This window comes from Pseudogymnoascus verrucosus, assembly GCF_001662655.1.
Source record: "Pseudogymnoascus verrucosus strain UAMH 10579 unplaced genomic scaffold scaffold_1, whole genome shotgun sequence".
Taxonomy (NCBI): domain Eukaryota; kingdom Fungi; phylum Ascomycota; class Leotiomycetes; order Thelebolales; family Thelebolaceae; genus Pseudogymnoascus; species Pseudogymnoascus verrucosus.
This window is the reverse complement of record NW_017263652.1, coordinates 883605-898211: the sequence shown is the minus strand read 5'-3', so window position 1 is coordinate 898211 and position 14607 is coordinate 883605. Positions and strand designations below refer to the sequence as shown.

The following is a 14607-nucleotide window of genomic DNA, read 5'->3' as shown; positions in this document are numbered from 1 at the left end:
GTTTACTCATGTCCCAGGACACAGTGTCTCTGGTATTACACTGCCTCCAGATGACGCGACCTCACATTTTCATTACATTTCTGGCTTGTCCAGAGTTGTGAAGAAGATTGGTTTATTTCGTAGGTAGTTCTTCAGTATTTTAATGTGATATATTGAAAGCGCGCAAATAAATATGAAGAATTCCTCATGGGCACATTTCGCACCAAACTCGGCGTCGAGTCTCTGAAACACAATATAGCCCCTCAGATTGATTAGCTTTGCATCACTCCCATCATGGCTTGTTTGGAAAGACATACAGCGATGGTATTTAGAATTGTAGCTTCTGAGCCTTGCATTGGTTGGCATCCTTGAGAGTCGACAATATCATGGTTGAGGGCCTGGAAAGGTGCTGATATATATTGTTTTTATCGTTCCACCAATTTCTTTTCACAGGAAATAATGACATTCGTATTTCTCCACGTCCCCGCCATCAGTAATATATAACTTGACCTTCACTTTCCCTGTCGAGGCTACCATACAATTTGTGAATTAGGCCCTTTAAGCTCTTGTGTGCGGCGAAACTGGATTTAGAGTTCCGTAGCCTCGAATAGTACGTGGGGTGGGCTTGCTGGCCTCAGGTCTCTGCACTCACGCGCTCCGATACCGACAGCCTTCTTTCCACCCTGTGCCCTTCCGCGCTCAAGCCACAACCAGCATACCTATAAGATGCCGCAACCATTAAGTTCGAAGGAGTCTTCGCTCTTTCGAACTGTAGTTCGCAATTATGAAGATAAGCAGTACAAGAAAGGTGGGCATCTCCTCGGCGGCAGCGGAATGACTGGTGCGCTGACAGATTACACCAGGTCTCAAAGCGGCCGAGCAAATCCTCAAGAAGAACCCGAAGCATGGAGATACCATGGCGATGAAGGCATTGATCCTGAACTCAATTGGCAAATCCGATGAAGCTTTCGCGCTGGCCAAGCTTGCTCTCCAGGCTGACATGAAGTCGCATGTCTGCTGGCACGTTTACGGTCTGCTCTATAGGTCCAACAAGAACTTTGAAGAGGCCATTAAGGCATACAAATTTGCCCTGAAGCTGGACCCAGAATCGCAGCAGATCCAGAGGGACCTGGCCTTGCTCCAAATACAAATGCGGGACTACCAAGGCTATATTACCAGCAGGAGGGCAATGCTACAGGCTCGGTCCCATATACGACAAAACTGGACTGCACTGGCAATTGCGCAACACTTGTCAGGAGACCTTGCCGAGGCCGAACAAGTATTGACCACATACGAAGAGACCCTGAAGAGCCCTCCATCGAAACTCGACTTCGAGAACTCGGAAGCGGTTATGTACAAGAACTCTCTTATTGCCGAGCGAGGAGACTACAAGAGGGCTCTGGAGCACTTGGAGACTGCTGGAAAGCACAACCTCGACCGCCTGGCCGTTCTAGAGCTTCGCGCGGAGTATCTGTCGAAGCTTGATCGCAACGAGGAGGCAGCGACGGCTTTCCGTGCCCTGATTGATCGTAACTCGGAATGCAAGAAATACTATGATGGACTGGCTGCGGCATTGAACATAGAGCCGGGCAATCACAAAGAGCTAAAGGCAATCTACGATGAGTACGCGGAGAAGTACCCACGAAGTGACTCTGCCAGAAGACTACCTTTAGATTTCTTAGATGGTCAGTATTTGAAGCCCAGAAACTTAAAGTGCCCCATAACTAACTGGTGCAGGCGACGAATTCCGGACAGCAGCAGATTCCTATGTTCACAGAATGTTGGATAAGGGAGTGCCCTCGACATTTGCCAACCTGAAGCACCTTTATTCGAATAAGTCTAAGCAGCAAACGCTTCTGGAAGTCGTCAACGAATATATTAACAGCAAAAGAGGACAAACCAACGATGAGCCAAAGAGAAGTGGGGACACTTCAAAAGGAGACTCGTCCGCATACTATTACCTTGCGCAACATTACAACTACCACCTCAGCCGTGACCTTGACCAGGCATTGGAATATATAGACAAAGCGATCGAGTTGGAGCCAAAGAGTGTCGATTTCCATATGACTAAAGCCAGGATATATAAGCACAAGGGCGATACGAAGACTGCATCGGCAACAATGGAGATTGCACGGACTTTGGACGAGAGAGATCGCTATATCAATACTAAAGCTGCGAAATACCAGTTGCGAAATGACGAAAACGACGCTGCTTTGAAGACACTGGGCATGTTTACTCGTCTCGAGGCTGTGGGAGGACCACTTGCTGATTTGCACGACATGCAATGTATGTGGTTCCTAACGGAAGACGGGCAATCGCATGCCAGACAGGGCGATGTGGGCCTAGCTCTTAAGCGCTTCACCACTGTCCACAACATCTTTGATGTGTGGCAAGAAGACCAGTTCGATTTCCACAGCTTCTCTCTCCGAAAGGGCCAAATTAGGGCATACGTCCAAATGATCAGGTGGGAGGACAGGTTACGGGACCACCCCTTCTACACAAGGGCAGCAATCGGTGCTATCAAAGAGTACCTGAAGCTCCATGATAAGCCCCAAGCCAATGGGAAGTCTGGAGACGACGATGAAGCGGCCTTGGAGAAAAAGAAAGCAGCGAAGAAGGCGCGCAAGGCTGCGCAGCAAGCGGAGAGAGACGCAGCGGCCAAGAAGGCCGAGCCAAACAAGGCTGTTCCGGTAGATGCTGCCGCAGCAAAGAAGGTGGACGAAGACCCGAACGGTGTCAAGCTCGCCGAGACCAAGGAGCCGTTGACCGATGCGATGAAGTTCTTGGGCCCGATGCTGGAGTTTGCCCCAAAGCTGCTCGAGGGACAAATTCTTGGCTTCGAGGTTTATTTCAGAAGAGGTAAGAAAGTATAAAGTCCCTTGGCATTATGTAAACTAACAAAGACAGAAAAATACCTTCTCGCCCTGAAGTGCCTCCTGGCTGCATCAGCCATCGACTCGAGCAACTCAACAGTCAAAGAGCAAATCTCTCGCTTCAACAAGGGACTTGAGGCGAAGTCCGCATCCCTACCAGAGAAGGTCCTTGAGGCCATTAAGGAGGAGGCAAAGAAGTTACCTAGTGCATAAGTTCGGCGAAATATCATAATCAGCGCATGCGTGATGAACGCGGACAGGCCGCTTTGTGAACAATTATCAACGAATCTTTGGGAGGTTGTGCATGTAGGTGTAAGAGCGTAAAATGGAAAGAGGTAGCTTTACAGGTTAAAATATGGAGACTCGATAGAATAAACTGCTATGGAGATGTTTGGTATAAAGCTAGTTACAGTACGAGTAGCTACAATTTAACACCGAGTCAAATGATTCAAGTTGCAGAGGAGATCATACGTTGCGTGCTCATATTTGTACATACATAACCCAAATGAGTTGCGCTCCTCATCGTCTATAACTATAATACATCTGGTGTGACAGATAATATGCAAAACCGGGCTACCCTATCTCACCCCAGAGATAAATGCCTTATCATACAAATTTTCTTACATCTCTCTTCCCACCACAGCCTTCAACAACCTCATCATCTATCCTCCATGCTCTCATCCTCAACAAGGCCCTCTCCAGGCCTCTTCGCCTTCTCTCCAAACAGCGCCTCATTCCCAGCTCTCCACCCTTTCCTCAGGTTCCCCTTGATCCATCCCTCAATCTCCTCCTCCGTGATCTCCTTCGCAATCCGCTCCGCGCGCGCCTCATCCTCCGGGCTCAACTCCGCCCTTCTCATCCTCCCAGCGATACGGGGGTCGAGAACCACATCATCGAGCCACGTACGCTCCTTAGTCAAGTCATCGAGAGGCTTGTGGACGGACTTGTGCCAATCCTGCTCCTCCTCCTTCAGGACCGTGCCCTGCTCCGACTTGTCGGCCTCGTCGTTCACCACACCATCACTTCCATCCGAAGAAGGCGCAAACGAATCACCTCCCGCAATGGAGGTAGTATGGTATGGCCTCGTGTTCGCGAGGATGACAGCTGCTACGTCGCGGCCAATTTGGTCGGCGAGGCGACGGCGCGTGAAGAAACGGTACATGCGTCTTGGGGTATTGAAGAATCCGAGGATGTGTGGGAATGCAATTGGGACGGATGGGTCGAGTTCGTTAGGGAGAGTGGGCGCGGGAGTGGCGGCGGAGTAGGCGTCGGTGGAGATCCATGGCTTTGGCTGCGGGGGTTTGGGTGGCTTGCCGTCTGGCTTGAGGTCGGGGTTGATGGGAGCAGGGGGGACGTCGTCGGTGGAGGTGTGGACAGTGATGCCGGGGAGAGTCTCGATAACTTCTGGCTCGGCAACTGGCTCCACTGCCTCGACGGGTACTTCTGGTTTGGCAGGTTCCGTGACGGGACCAAGCCATCCCTCGTGGATACCTCGTACGTATTCTTTCCAAGTATTACGCCCAATAACAATATCTCCAAGAGGTCCCTCGTATAATTTTGAGCCATTGGTAAGGCGAGCAGCGAGGACGGGGTCGTCTTCTTGGATCTCGTTCGTGGCAAGCTGGCGCTCCTTTCGGATCTTTTCTGCCAACTCGGCGCGCACGTCGCCCTCCTTGCGCCCCTGGATAAACTCCCAGTCAAGGCCTGAAGATACGAGAACCGGCTTCACGTAGTCTTTGAAGTGGTCTTGAGCAACCCGTAGCCCGTCCGTCGGAGGAGCCTCGAGGAACACTGTGAGTTTCCTAGGCATCGATTTCGGGTCGAGTGGTTCCTTGGCCAAGTGCTCGACAAGCTTGCTCCATTTCTTTTGCACCCTCCTCTGCTCCCTCTTATCATATACTACAAGCCCCGTAATAGTACCGGTTATTGAGAGGAATATCGACCAGTTCCGAGATGGTAATTTGAGCCGCATATTCGGCAGACCCATCATTTTCCATACCGGGTTCGGTGGGCGCACTGGCTTCGCATTTTTCGCTGCCGATTTTGGGATTTCCGCCTTTGGCGCTGAAGCCTAACATCACGTTAGCCACCTGTTATGTGAAGGTAGGGGCGTCTTGGGACAGTACCTCTGGCTCAACTGGCTTCGAGTCTGCCATGCTGGGAACTGGGCGCGGCTGAAATCTCCGATTAAATATTACACAGTATCCAGAAGCCTTGGACCACCAACTTCTCGTAGCGTCTACGAGTCGGAACTTGAAGCGTGGTAAAGGCAAGTCGCGGTATGGCGCCTCTCATCGACTCGAGATTTCTTTCGATGCCCATTATCAAAAGTTCGGTCGCGACACCCTTACCAAAATTCTTTAGCCCACAATTGGTTAGACTAATCACAGGGGAGGCCGCCGGCAACGCCCGCTAATTCAAAGATAAGATATGGAGATCACGTGCCATTTTACACAAAATCCCGACAGGTCAAGCATTACTATGAAGAGTGTATATCTATAATCCTGTATGGATTAGTCGTCAAAGTGCACTGTATTGTCTCATAAAGTGAAGAAACAGTCCAAGTTGGAGATATAATTTGGTGAGTTTAGGTTTTGGCAGACCCTGTCCACTACAAGGTTAGACGTAACACGCCAAGTCTTGAGTTGAACATCAATCTACTCCTCATACTCTTCATGTGAAGGCCAAAACTGCCATCAGATATAGAGCCAAGGGCACTTCCTTACTGAAACAGCATGATTTTGGTTAGTGCCGTGTCAACGTCGCATTCCACGCCTTGTCCACTCATAAATTGTGGCTAGACCTGTGCGCGGCGTCGTGCTTCAAATATCAGGCCACCTCAGCCATCTGATACACTGTAGGTCTGAGAGCCTCATCCTGAGCTCCACTTCACTAAATGTTTTGCGTTTGGATTTCTTTTGGTTTTCAAAGTCATATATCACTACCGGGCCGCTCAATGAAGGTGTTCTGAATGCCGGTATCACTGTTACTTCCTATCACGTTAAGCCAGACACAACAAGAACAAACAGAATTGCCAATTTGCATTGCGACTACACGTTAAGATTTTCTTTACAGCGACTACTCCTGATCTCTCTACCCTCGGATTATTTATTCCTTTTCCGGAAACCCGAGTGTCCCTTGTGCACTCTAAGGACAGCTTAGCTCCATCAAGCCATACGCCACAGCTGCCACTCAATTATGGCCTACGAATTCCTTCTTCCGGCGTTAACGCCAAGCGCACAGAAGGTTGTCCGGACACAGCCGGAAGTCGTCACAACCATGATTCTCGTCCTGGTCGGTCTGATTATCTTGGGCGTGGGCGCCTGGTATATCGGCTTCGCAGTTCGGAAACCAGAACAAAAGAAACCAGCAGCGGCACCACCTGGAAAGGCACCGCCCAAAAAGTGAACGGGTCTGTGCCTACGCTTGCGCATTTAGGGATATAAATAAGGGTTGACGGAGACATCGTCGTTGGGTCAAGACAGGAGGGTTATGGCCGCTTTTTCACTGAACATATATGAGTGCCATGTTGATTGTTGGCATTGAGAGCACTTGGCGTTGAGCGACGAAGATGTTTATGGCCATGGAGGCTCTTGATATTTGGGACTGGCGTATGGAGATGTCGGCTGGGAAAGCCACAGGATGGGATATACTCACGCCTAACCAAGGGAAGTTAGAGAGTTCAGCTGGGGCATATAGACAGATAGATCAAGAAAGATGAATCTCCTTTCTCTATCAATAGATACACATTTTCACTCGAAATGTTCCACATATTAACAAGTGTTGGACTTATCATATCTCCTGATGTATGAAGCTTCTGGCGATTTACAACCCCGACGTTAATATTCCAACGATGCAGCAATGCCACACCAATTTTTTTTTATACCTTTGCATAGACATAGAAACTGAAGCGGCCAAAAATATCTATAAACTGTAACAGGGACTTTTGTCGTCGATGATGGCTTATAAATTTCCCGCCGCTACTGAGTCTATCAAGCTTCCAGACCGCTCTGGTACCCCTCAGTCGCGGTCACATAGTGCGCTTAGTTAAAGCCAAGAGCCATAGTGTATGAGGGCAACTGAGGGTTAATGATACTTTTGACGAGAATAATATTTATTGTTATTTATTCTTAACTGCTTTGATGGATAAATAAATGGCTCGTAAAAGGCCTCTTGACTCTTGTACCTCGCTGCTTGGCTAAAATGCCCTTGAGCTGTCCCACTCCTCGAGTATGGAGCGAGCGTTTTATGTACGTAGCACAGAAACATCAGGGATTTGCTACACCTAGAACCCTTCGTAAATGTCTTAAATCGGTCTCACAAACAGCTCCCAAGCTGCTCTTTGATATGTTCTGACGGGCGTCTCGTAATAGAAAAGGCACCAATTATTTTCGTGTTTATGTTTTAAAGCGGTGAATATTGGGCACCACTAACATCAGAGCGCTTACGTTTGGTGGAGTACATTTGTGTACTGTACATGCATGCACGACAAACAGTGCACTGGCTACAAGGGTAAACAGCGGCTTCCCTCCACCAACGTCAACTTTCCTGAACACCTTTCGGAGTTTACTTGACCTCATTCTCTTAGATGGTCAAACTCGGAAACCGTCACAGATTATCATAGCGCCCCAGCACTAATCACCCCTCTGGGTAGCCCTCTCCGACGTGTGTACCTCGTGGACATCTTCGGTCCGATCAACAACCCCTCTTTCCGGCGTAGCTACCAGATATACACAACGTCGACACCATGGAGAACGATGGCGGCGCCAATGGCAACAATGCGAACAATGGCAATAACAATCGCCTGTTCCTGAACTTCAACAACAATGACCGATTTTCGCCCACCGATCGGTCATACCCGACAACACCATCAACCTTCCCACAGCCTGTCTTCCAAGCCCAAGGCCAGAACAATCAGGGGCAAGGCCAACCCCAGCAGCAACAGCAGCAGCAAAATGGCTACACACCTGCCCAGGGATACTTCATGAACAACCCGTACCCGGCGAACAATCAACAAAACAACCAGTACCAGCCTGGCCAGCAGGCATATGCGCAACCCTCATACCAGTCCCGAGGCCCAGGTGGAAACCCCGACTCGACCACCAACGGCCTTGTTCACCAGTTCTCCCACCAGAACCTAGGCGGTGCTGCTCGAGGAAACCAATACGCCAGACAACAAGCTGGTGCCCAGCGACCTCGAACGGCTGGTTCGAGTGGCCAACAGAACTACTACTCCGCTGCTTCTGCACCAGTTGTCCCCCAGCAGCCCGAGTTTGAGCCAGCTCCAGAGCGAAACCCAGACAAATATGGCCCTCTCACCCATAACAACCAGAAGAGATGTGCTCAGCTTGCCAGCGACTTCTTCAAAGACAGCGTCAAGCGTGCCCGCGACCGCAATCTGAGGTAAGACATAAAGGACAACCCCTCATCTGATATTGGATGCTAATTTGTATGACCTTTAGACAAAGCGAAATGGAGCAGCGTCTGAAGGACCCAAATATGTCGCAAGCTAGAAGAGAACAAACCTGGGCAAACACTGGCAGACAGGAGGGGAAATATCTGCGATTTTTGAGGACAAGGGACAAGCCCGACAACTACAAGACACTTAAGATTATCGGAAAGGGTGCTTTCGGCGAAGTTAAGCTGGTCCAGAAGAAGCAAGATGGCCGCGTCTACGCAATGAAGTCTCTTGTGAAGACTGAGATGTTCAAGAAGGACCAGTTGGCCCACGTTCGCGCCGAGCGTGATATTTTGGCCGAGTCTGATAGTCCCTGGGTGGTGAAGTTGTTCACAACCTTCCAGGACTCTAACTTCCTCTACATGTTGATGGAGTTTTTGCCTGGTGGAGATCTGATGACCATGCTTATCAAGTATGAAATCTTTTCGGAAGATATTACGCGCTTCTACATAGCTGAGATTGTTCTGGCAATTGAAGCTGTCCACAAGCTTGGTTTCATTCACCGGTAAGTCAGAGATGTTTCCGTACGGAGTGGGCTCTTCAAGGAATTGCATCTAACTTGATACCAGTGACATCAAGCCTGACAACATCCTGCTTGATCGGGGCGGACACGTCAAGCTTACCGATTTTGGATTGTCTACTGGCTTCCATCGCCTTCACGACAACTCTTACTACCAGCAGCTTTTGCAACGGCAGCCTGCACCAAAGCCCCGTGACCGCAACTCTGTTAATCTCGACCAGATCAATTTGACGGTCAGCAACAGAGCTGTCATTAACGACTGGCGTAGATCTAGGCGTGTTATGGCATACTCCACTGTCGGTACACCTGATTATATTGCCCCCGAAATTTTCAGTGGACACGGTTATTCATACGACTGTGACTGGTGGAGTCTTGGGACCATTATGTTCGAGTGCCAGATCGGATGGCCACCGTTCTGCGCCGAGGAGGCACCTGACACTTACCGCAAGATTGTCAACTGGCGCACAACCCTTCACTTCCCCGACGATATCCAGCTTGGAGCCGAGGCGGAGAACCTCATCCGAAGGTAAGTTTCTATATGCCATGCTACAGGCAAGCCACTAACATAACCTAGTCTTATTTGTAACTCTGAGAACCGCCTGGGCAGAGTCTCAGCGGATGAGATCAAGGCCCACCCCTTCTTCCGCGGTGTCGACTTCGACAGCCTTCGCCGCATTCGTGCACCATTCGAGCCTAGACTCACGTCCAACATCGATACCACCTACTTCCCTATCGACGAGATCGACCAGACCGATACCGCTACTCATCTCAAGGCTGCACAGGCTGCGGGCCAGGTTAGAGACGAGGTGCCTGAGATGGATATCCCCTTCCTGGGATACACCTACAAACGCTTCGATACCTTCAACTCCAGATAATTCCAAGTAATCTGTGAGAGAAGGCGGAGTTGACGACGTACGGAACAAATATCTGCGTGATGATTATTTGAGCGCCCAGTATCTGATATATGTTTTTCAGATGTCCACTATTTGGTGTCCCGTTTTGCATTGATGAAGGAGAGTATTTACTGTCATCCATGATAGCATTTTCCAGATATCCAGCGTGTTGACACGACTCTTATGATACACCTTTGGTTCAGTTATAAGAAACGTCTTGAAATGAATTTCTCTGTTTCTCTAGAGGTTTAGGGATTCGTGATGGCACTGTTACAGTCATTTTTATGGCATACTACAATGTTTTGCTCCGGACATCTGCATAGCGAAATGAGAGACTTATGAGAGACCTATTAAAATTTGTCTGCACCCTTTGCAATGTGCCTGTAAATTTAACATTTAATATCTGGTGAATGCGCTGTGATATCTTTACAATAATCGTAATAAGTTGGTAACCAACGCCTTTGACGCCTTCCAATCTAATTCCCCCATCCGTCCAAATAACCATTATCTTCTTGGCGCAAGTCCAGGCACGCCACTGTATCTCTCTTCTCTCTCCGTCTTGAACATAACCTGCACCCAAAACTCCTTCAAGTCACTATCCCACCACGTCCAAAACCTATCGTTCGTCCTATCCACCTCTCTGGCCTGCAGTTTGAATCCGCACGTCTGGTATGGCTCGGCCGCGACCAACATGTATTGGAAGTTCTTGTCCGGAGGATCCTCAATCTTCTGCTCGAACGCACTCATGAAGCGCACCTTTGGCGTCATATCTGGCGTAATCTCTGGGTATTGAAGCTGGAAGAGCAATCCCTGTTGGCGCGTCACCGGGTCCCTCGTCTTAGTGATCTTATATCCCGGCCTGCCAATCTTAACCACATTCCTCCGCACCGACACTTGCGCTCCAACCATGCCAATTGGCAACCCCGTAACCGGATCTGTGCCAACGCGCCCTTCCTTCTGCTCTCGTGCCGCACGCCTGGCGAGGTTGGTTTGATGCTTCCGCCCTTGGGTGTGAGCGAGGTACGACCCATCGTTCTGGTGGACTGTGAGACATAGTCGACATTCGAAAGAGCCAACATGGTTCTTGAAGAAGTATGGGTCTTTGTCGAGATCGATGGTCTCGAGGGCGAGCTTGCGAAGGCGCTCGCGACGGTCGGCGTTGGTGGCGGATGTGGAGGCGACACCACCGCCGCCGAACTTGGAGCCAGCGCGGTTCTGGTAATCCATCGTGGAAGATGCGCAGAGGAATCAGATCCAAATGGTGTTCTTCAGATGTGCGATAGGCGCGAGAGTGGTTGAAGGAGGTGTGGATGGATTGTCGAATATGTCGAGCCGCAGGTATGATGGTATGATGTTCGACAAGGCTCAAGATAGCGCGAGCCGCGCCAAGAAATATTTATTCTCGGCTACAGTTATATGGGAGCCTCGCGACAAGGCTACGAGATTAGTTGGACCACAACCCCTCCAGAAGTTCACAGTTGGAGAGGACAACGATGAAATGGCATCAAATTTCTATATTGGCCAGCGGCTGTCTTATGACTCTGTGCCTTGCACAGTGAGATATATTGGGCCGGTAGCTGGCACAAAAAATGTTTGGCTTGGTGTTGAGTGGGATTACCCATCACGGGGTAAACATGATGGAGAGCACAAGGGAGTCAAGTATTTTGATAGTAAGATACCTTCTTGAAATTTACATCCAGTGGCATATTGATGTTGACTGGTTTTAGCTAGACGTGGGTCAATCAATGCTGGTTCCTTCGTGCGCCCTACCCGAATGCCAGATTTCGTAGAGAGTTTCGTTGAAGCAGTGCATCGGAAGTATGCTTCGGAAGACATAGAACGACGGGATGAGCAAAACGAATTAATCAAGAAGAAAGAAATTGAGATATCCGGTAAGGTAGTCTACGAAGTTGGCTTTGATAAAATCAGGAAACAAATGGCCCAGCTGGATGAACTGAAGATTGTGTTGGTGGACGGAATGCGCATTGTCAAGGCCACAACGGAAGGGAAAAGAATCAGGGATGTATGCCCCGTAATAACAGAGCTTGATCTGAGCAGAAATCTATTTCAGAGCTGTGGAGAGATCGTACAAATATGTGCAGAACTAGACTACCTCAAGAGTCTCAGACTCAAGTAAGTGCTCGTCTGAGAATATGTGACCATTGCTAACAGAAGCAGTGGAAATCGTTTGGCTATTTTGCCCCAAGAGTTTGAAGGCGGGGAATCACAAAACGCCTTCGCTGGTGTGACAGACCTCAGTCTCAATGAAATGATCCTGACGTGGGAAGATATATGTCTACTCTCCCGCCAATTTAAGGACGTCACATCCATTGAGGCCAGCTCAAACGATTTAGTAACGCTATCGCTGAACGGCCCATCGTCATTATTGCCAATGACACTCACATCTCTTACGTTAGAATATAACGACTTTTCGAGCATTTCAGACCTGTTACCACTTACTGCATTGGCTTCTCTCAAGTCCCTCCACCTGAAAGGCAACAAAATCAGCACTGTTGGTGCCGGCAGCCAAGGAGAGAAACCCGTGTTTTCGGACCAATTATGCTATCTTGACTTGTCATACAATAAAGTCGCTGATTGGCAGTTTGTCGACAGCTTGCCAGATGTTTTCCCAGGCTTGACAGCTTTGCGAATGTCCCACAATCCAGTCTATGAGGCAGTGGCCAAGCCAGGAGATGTGATGACAAGCGCCGACGAAGGGTACATGCTTACTCTAGGTCGTCTGGCAAATCTGAAGTCGCTGAATTTTAGTACCATTACGCCAGCTGAGCGGACGAATGCCGAGATATTTTATCTCTCGCGTATTGCGACAGAAATGGCAGCAGTGCCAGAGAGCGAGGAGAGCATTGTTACTAGCAAGCACAGGAGGTTTTCTGAGCTGTGCAATATCTACGAAGCCCCCGTGGTGCGGCGGGCCGAGAAGGCCATTAATCCCGATTTGCTTGAGGCACGGCTCATCAAGTTTACGTTTCGCCTCCCTGCAGGCACTTTTCCAGGCCAAATTTCAGAAATCAGCAAAGAACAAGAGATCCCTAGAGGATTCGATGTATATCGAATCAAGGGCATTGTGGGAAAGTTGTTTGACCTCAGGCCTTTGAGCTTGTGTTTGATATGGGAAACTGGCGAGTGGGACCCTGTTGCTGGATACGAAGATGAAGAGTATGACAGTGAGGACTTAGAGGAAGGAGATGATTCTCTTGCCGTGGATGCAGAAAGCCGAGGCGCAAAAGGCAAATGGATGAGGAGGGAAGTAGAGCTCGAGGATAGCACGAGACAGGTGGGGAATTCTGTGGATGGGATGGAAGCAAAAGTGAGGTTGGAACTCAGATGAAATATTCAAAGAATTTGGGCCACCATCTACTTTGCTACCAGATCAACTATCCATCTTCGGTGGTGGGCTTCAGCAGTACTTGTGATTTCCGGTGTTGGCACGGCAGCTTGCAGTTGCCGCCCTGCAGTGCTTGTCCAGCTCCACTAACAAACGAAACAAAAACAAGAGGATGTTTTTGTTTGGCATACTTTACTCCGAGCTTATTGTATGTAGTCATATACTGGGTACAAATACACCATTTTGGTCGCCACTTTATCTCCTTTGTTGGTCTAAAACCGGGGTCTCTCAGCAATACTTCTCGTACTCCTCATCCTAAATTGCACGACCATCTTGCATTGCCCATAGCTCTACATATTGTTACTGTGGAAGTCAGAAATCCACAAGCAAACACTATGCCTGCACAGCAAATTGCTTTGTCGGCGGGACGGTCCACTCCTAGGCACCATGAACTTCCCAGGAGAAGGCTTCGATTGCAACCTGAGCACTACATCAGGCGTGATACTGGAGAATTAGTTCCTCTTGTCCCTGCTGACGAGCTGCCTCTGGAGTTCCATGGGCTGTCGAAGTCGTTGAGTCCCGTCGAGAGTTCAAGGATGGTTTTCTTGGGACAAAAAGGCCCATCGACTGGTTACTATCGAATGAAACAACCCAGGTGAGTATAATCTTCTACTTCGGCATAAACTCGGTTTCTAACATATAATTTCAAAGATCCTCGGTCCTTCCAGAGCAGCCTGGTGCCCAAAACGGCCTTCTCAGTAAAACCCAGGACTCTAAAATATCCAGAGAGTTATCAGGAGATTCTACCGGTAGACATCCTGCAACAGAGCCGGTTGTTTCCAACTCCACTGCTGGCACTCCATCACAAGCAGCCACCTCACAGGTTCGGCCACGGCCATCAACGCTGCCGGACTCTCGGCATCAGCTATGTCACAACTGGATCAGGGGTCATTGCAAGTTTGACCTAAATTGCCATCGCCTCCATCAGATGCCTGAGACGACAGAAGAATGGCAGGACATAATATTGCGTGGAATTCTGAACCATGGGGGAAATCTTAAGAGCGTGGCTCACCCTCATAAAGCGGCTCGCCATAATAAGCCGCAATCGGAGCTGGACGTTCTGAACCGAGAAATAGTGTTCTTGAGGCAGGCACTTGCGAACCAGTCTCATATGAGGAAGGGGAGGCACCAAAAAGCTCCGCGCACGGGTGTTCGTGACATTGAAGCACGACTCATTCAGAAAGTTCTTGGTGACAAAGATGTGAAGCGGAGCTTGGACAGTGTAGCGGAATTGGGAAGGGAGCAAGGACAGAAAGACTCCGCTCCCGTAGGCAAAGAGAGGAAGGAAGGAAGCGGCGCTCAGACTACAAGCAGTCAGCCCATGGCTTCGAAGACAGAAGGAGTAAGAACTGGGCATCTTGTTGACGTGAAATAAACTTAGAAATCGATAGCTTGGGTGAAACTACGCGTCGCTGTGGATTCTCAAATTGCTCGGCGGGTGATTTCGGGTTTCAAAGGTATGGTATGCGCATAAACGG

At 49.3% G+C, this 14607-nt stretch overlaps 7 protein-coding genes across 7 annotated transcripts; 5 read left to right on the top strand and 2 right to left on the bottom strand.

The window, feature by feature from the left end:
* The first annotated feature begins 452 nt into the window (after positions 1–452).
* VE01_00309 (uncharacterized protein) lies at positions 453–3316 on the top strand. Its single transcript, XM_018269841.2, has 4 exons — positions 453–787; positions 843–1664; positions 1717–2838; positions 2887–3316. The coding sequence occupies exons 1-4, from the start codon at positions 706–708 to the stop codon at positions 3063–3065; spliced, it is 2205 nt and encodes a 734-aa protein (XP_018135276.1). The 5' UTR covers positions 453–705; the 3' UTR covers positions 3066–3316.
* On the bottom strand, positions 3309–5157 carry TIM54 (mitochondrial import inner membrane translocase subunit tim54). The gene is made up of 2 exons (XM_018269840.2): positions 4979–5157; positions 3309–4923 (listed from the first exon to the last, which is right to left on the bottom strand). The coding sequence occupies exons 1-2, from the start codon at positions 5006–5008 to the stop codon at positions 3511–3513; spliced, it is 1443 nt and encodes a 480-aa protein (XP_018135275.1). The 5' UTR covers positions 5009–5157; the 3' UTR covers positions 3309–3510.
* Positions 5158–6050: 893 nt separating this feature from the next.
* Positions 6051–6559, top strand: VE01_00307 (uncharacterized protein; the record flags this gene model as incomplete). The annotated part of the gene is made up of 2 exons (XM_018269839.1): positions 6051–6256; positions 6556–6559. The coding sequence occupies 2 exons, from the start codon at positions 6051–6053 to the stop codon at positions 6557–6559; spliced, it is 210 nt and encodes a 69-aa protein (XP_018135278.1).
* An 817-nt stretch (positions 6560–7376) lies between these two features.
* Positions 7377–10068, top strand: CBK1 (Serine/threonine-protein kinase). The gene is made up of 4 exons (XM_018269838.2): positions 7377–8255; positions 8315–8815; positions 8880–9356; positions 9405–10068. The coding sequence occupies exons 1-4, from the start codon at positions 7600–7602 to the stop codon at positions 9703–9705; spliced, it is 1935 nt and encodes a 644-aa protein (XP_018135277.1). The 5' UTR covers positions 7377–7599; the 3' UTR covers positions 9706–10068.
* Positions 10029–11125, bottom strand: VE01_00305 (uncharacterized protein). The gene has a single exon (XM_018269837.2). It carries the CDS (start codon positions 10948–10950, stop codon positions 10228–10230), a length of 723 nt encoding a protein of 240 aa, XP_018135280.1. The 5' UTR covers positions 10951–11125; the 3' UTR covers positions 10029–10227.
* VE01_00304 (uncharacterized protein) lies at positions 11048–13072 on the top strand (the record flags this gene model as incomplete). Its single annotated transcript, XM_018269836.1, has 3 exons — positions 11048–11393; positions 11451–11856; positions 11902–13072. The coding sequence occupies 3 exons, from the start codon at positions 11048–11050 to the stop codon at positions 13070–13072; spliced, it is 1923 nt and encodes a 640-aa protein (XP_018135279.1).
* A 392-nt stretch (positions 13073–13464) lies between these two features.
* On the top strand, positions 13465–14504 carry VE01_00303 (uncharacterized protein; the record flags this gene model as incomplete). Its single annotated transcript, XM_018269835.1, has 2 exons — positions 13465–13724; positions 13781–14504. 2 exons carry the CDS (start codon positions 13465–13467, stop codon positions 14502–14504), a joined length of 984 nt encoding a protein of 327 aa, XP_018135282.1.
* Between the last annotated feature and the right edge of the window lie 103 nt (positions 14505–14607).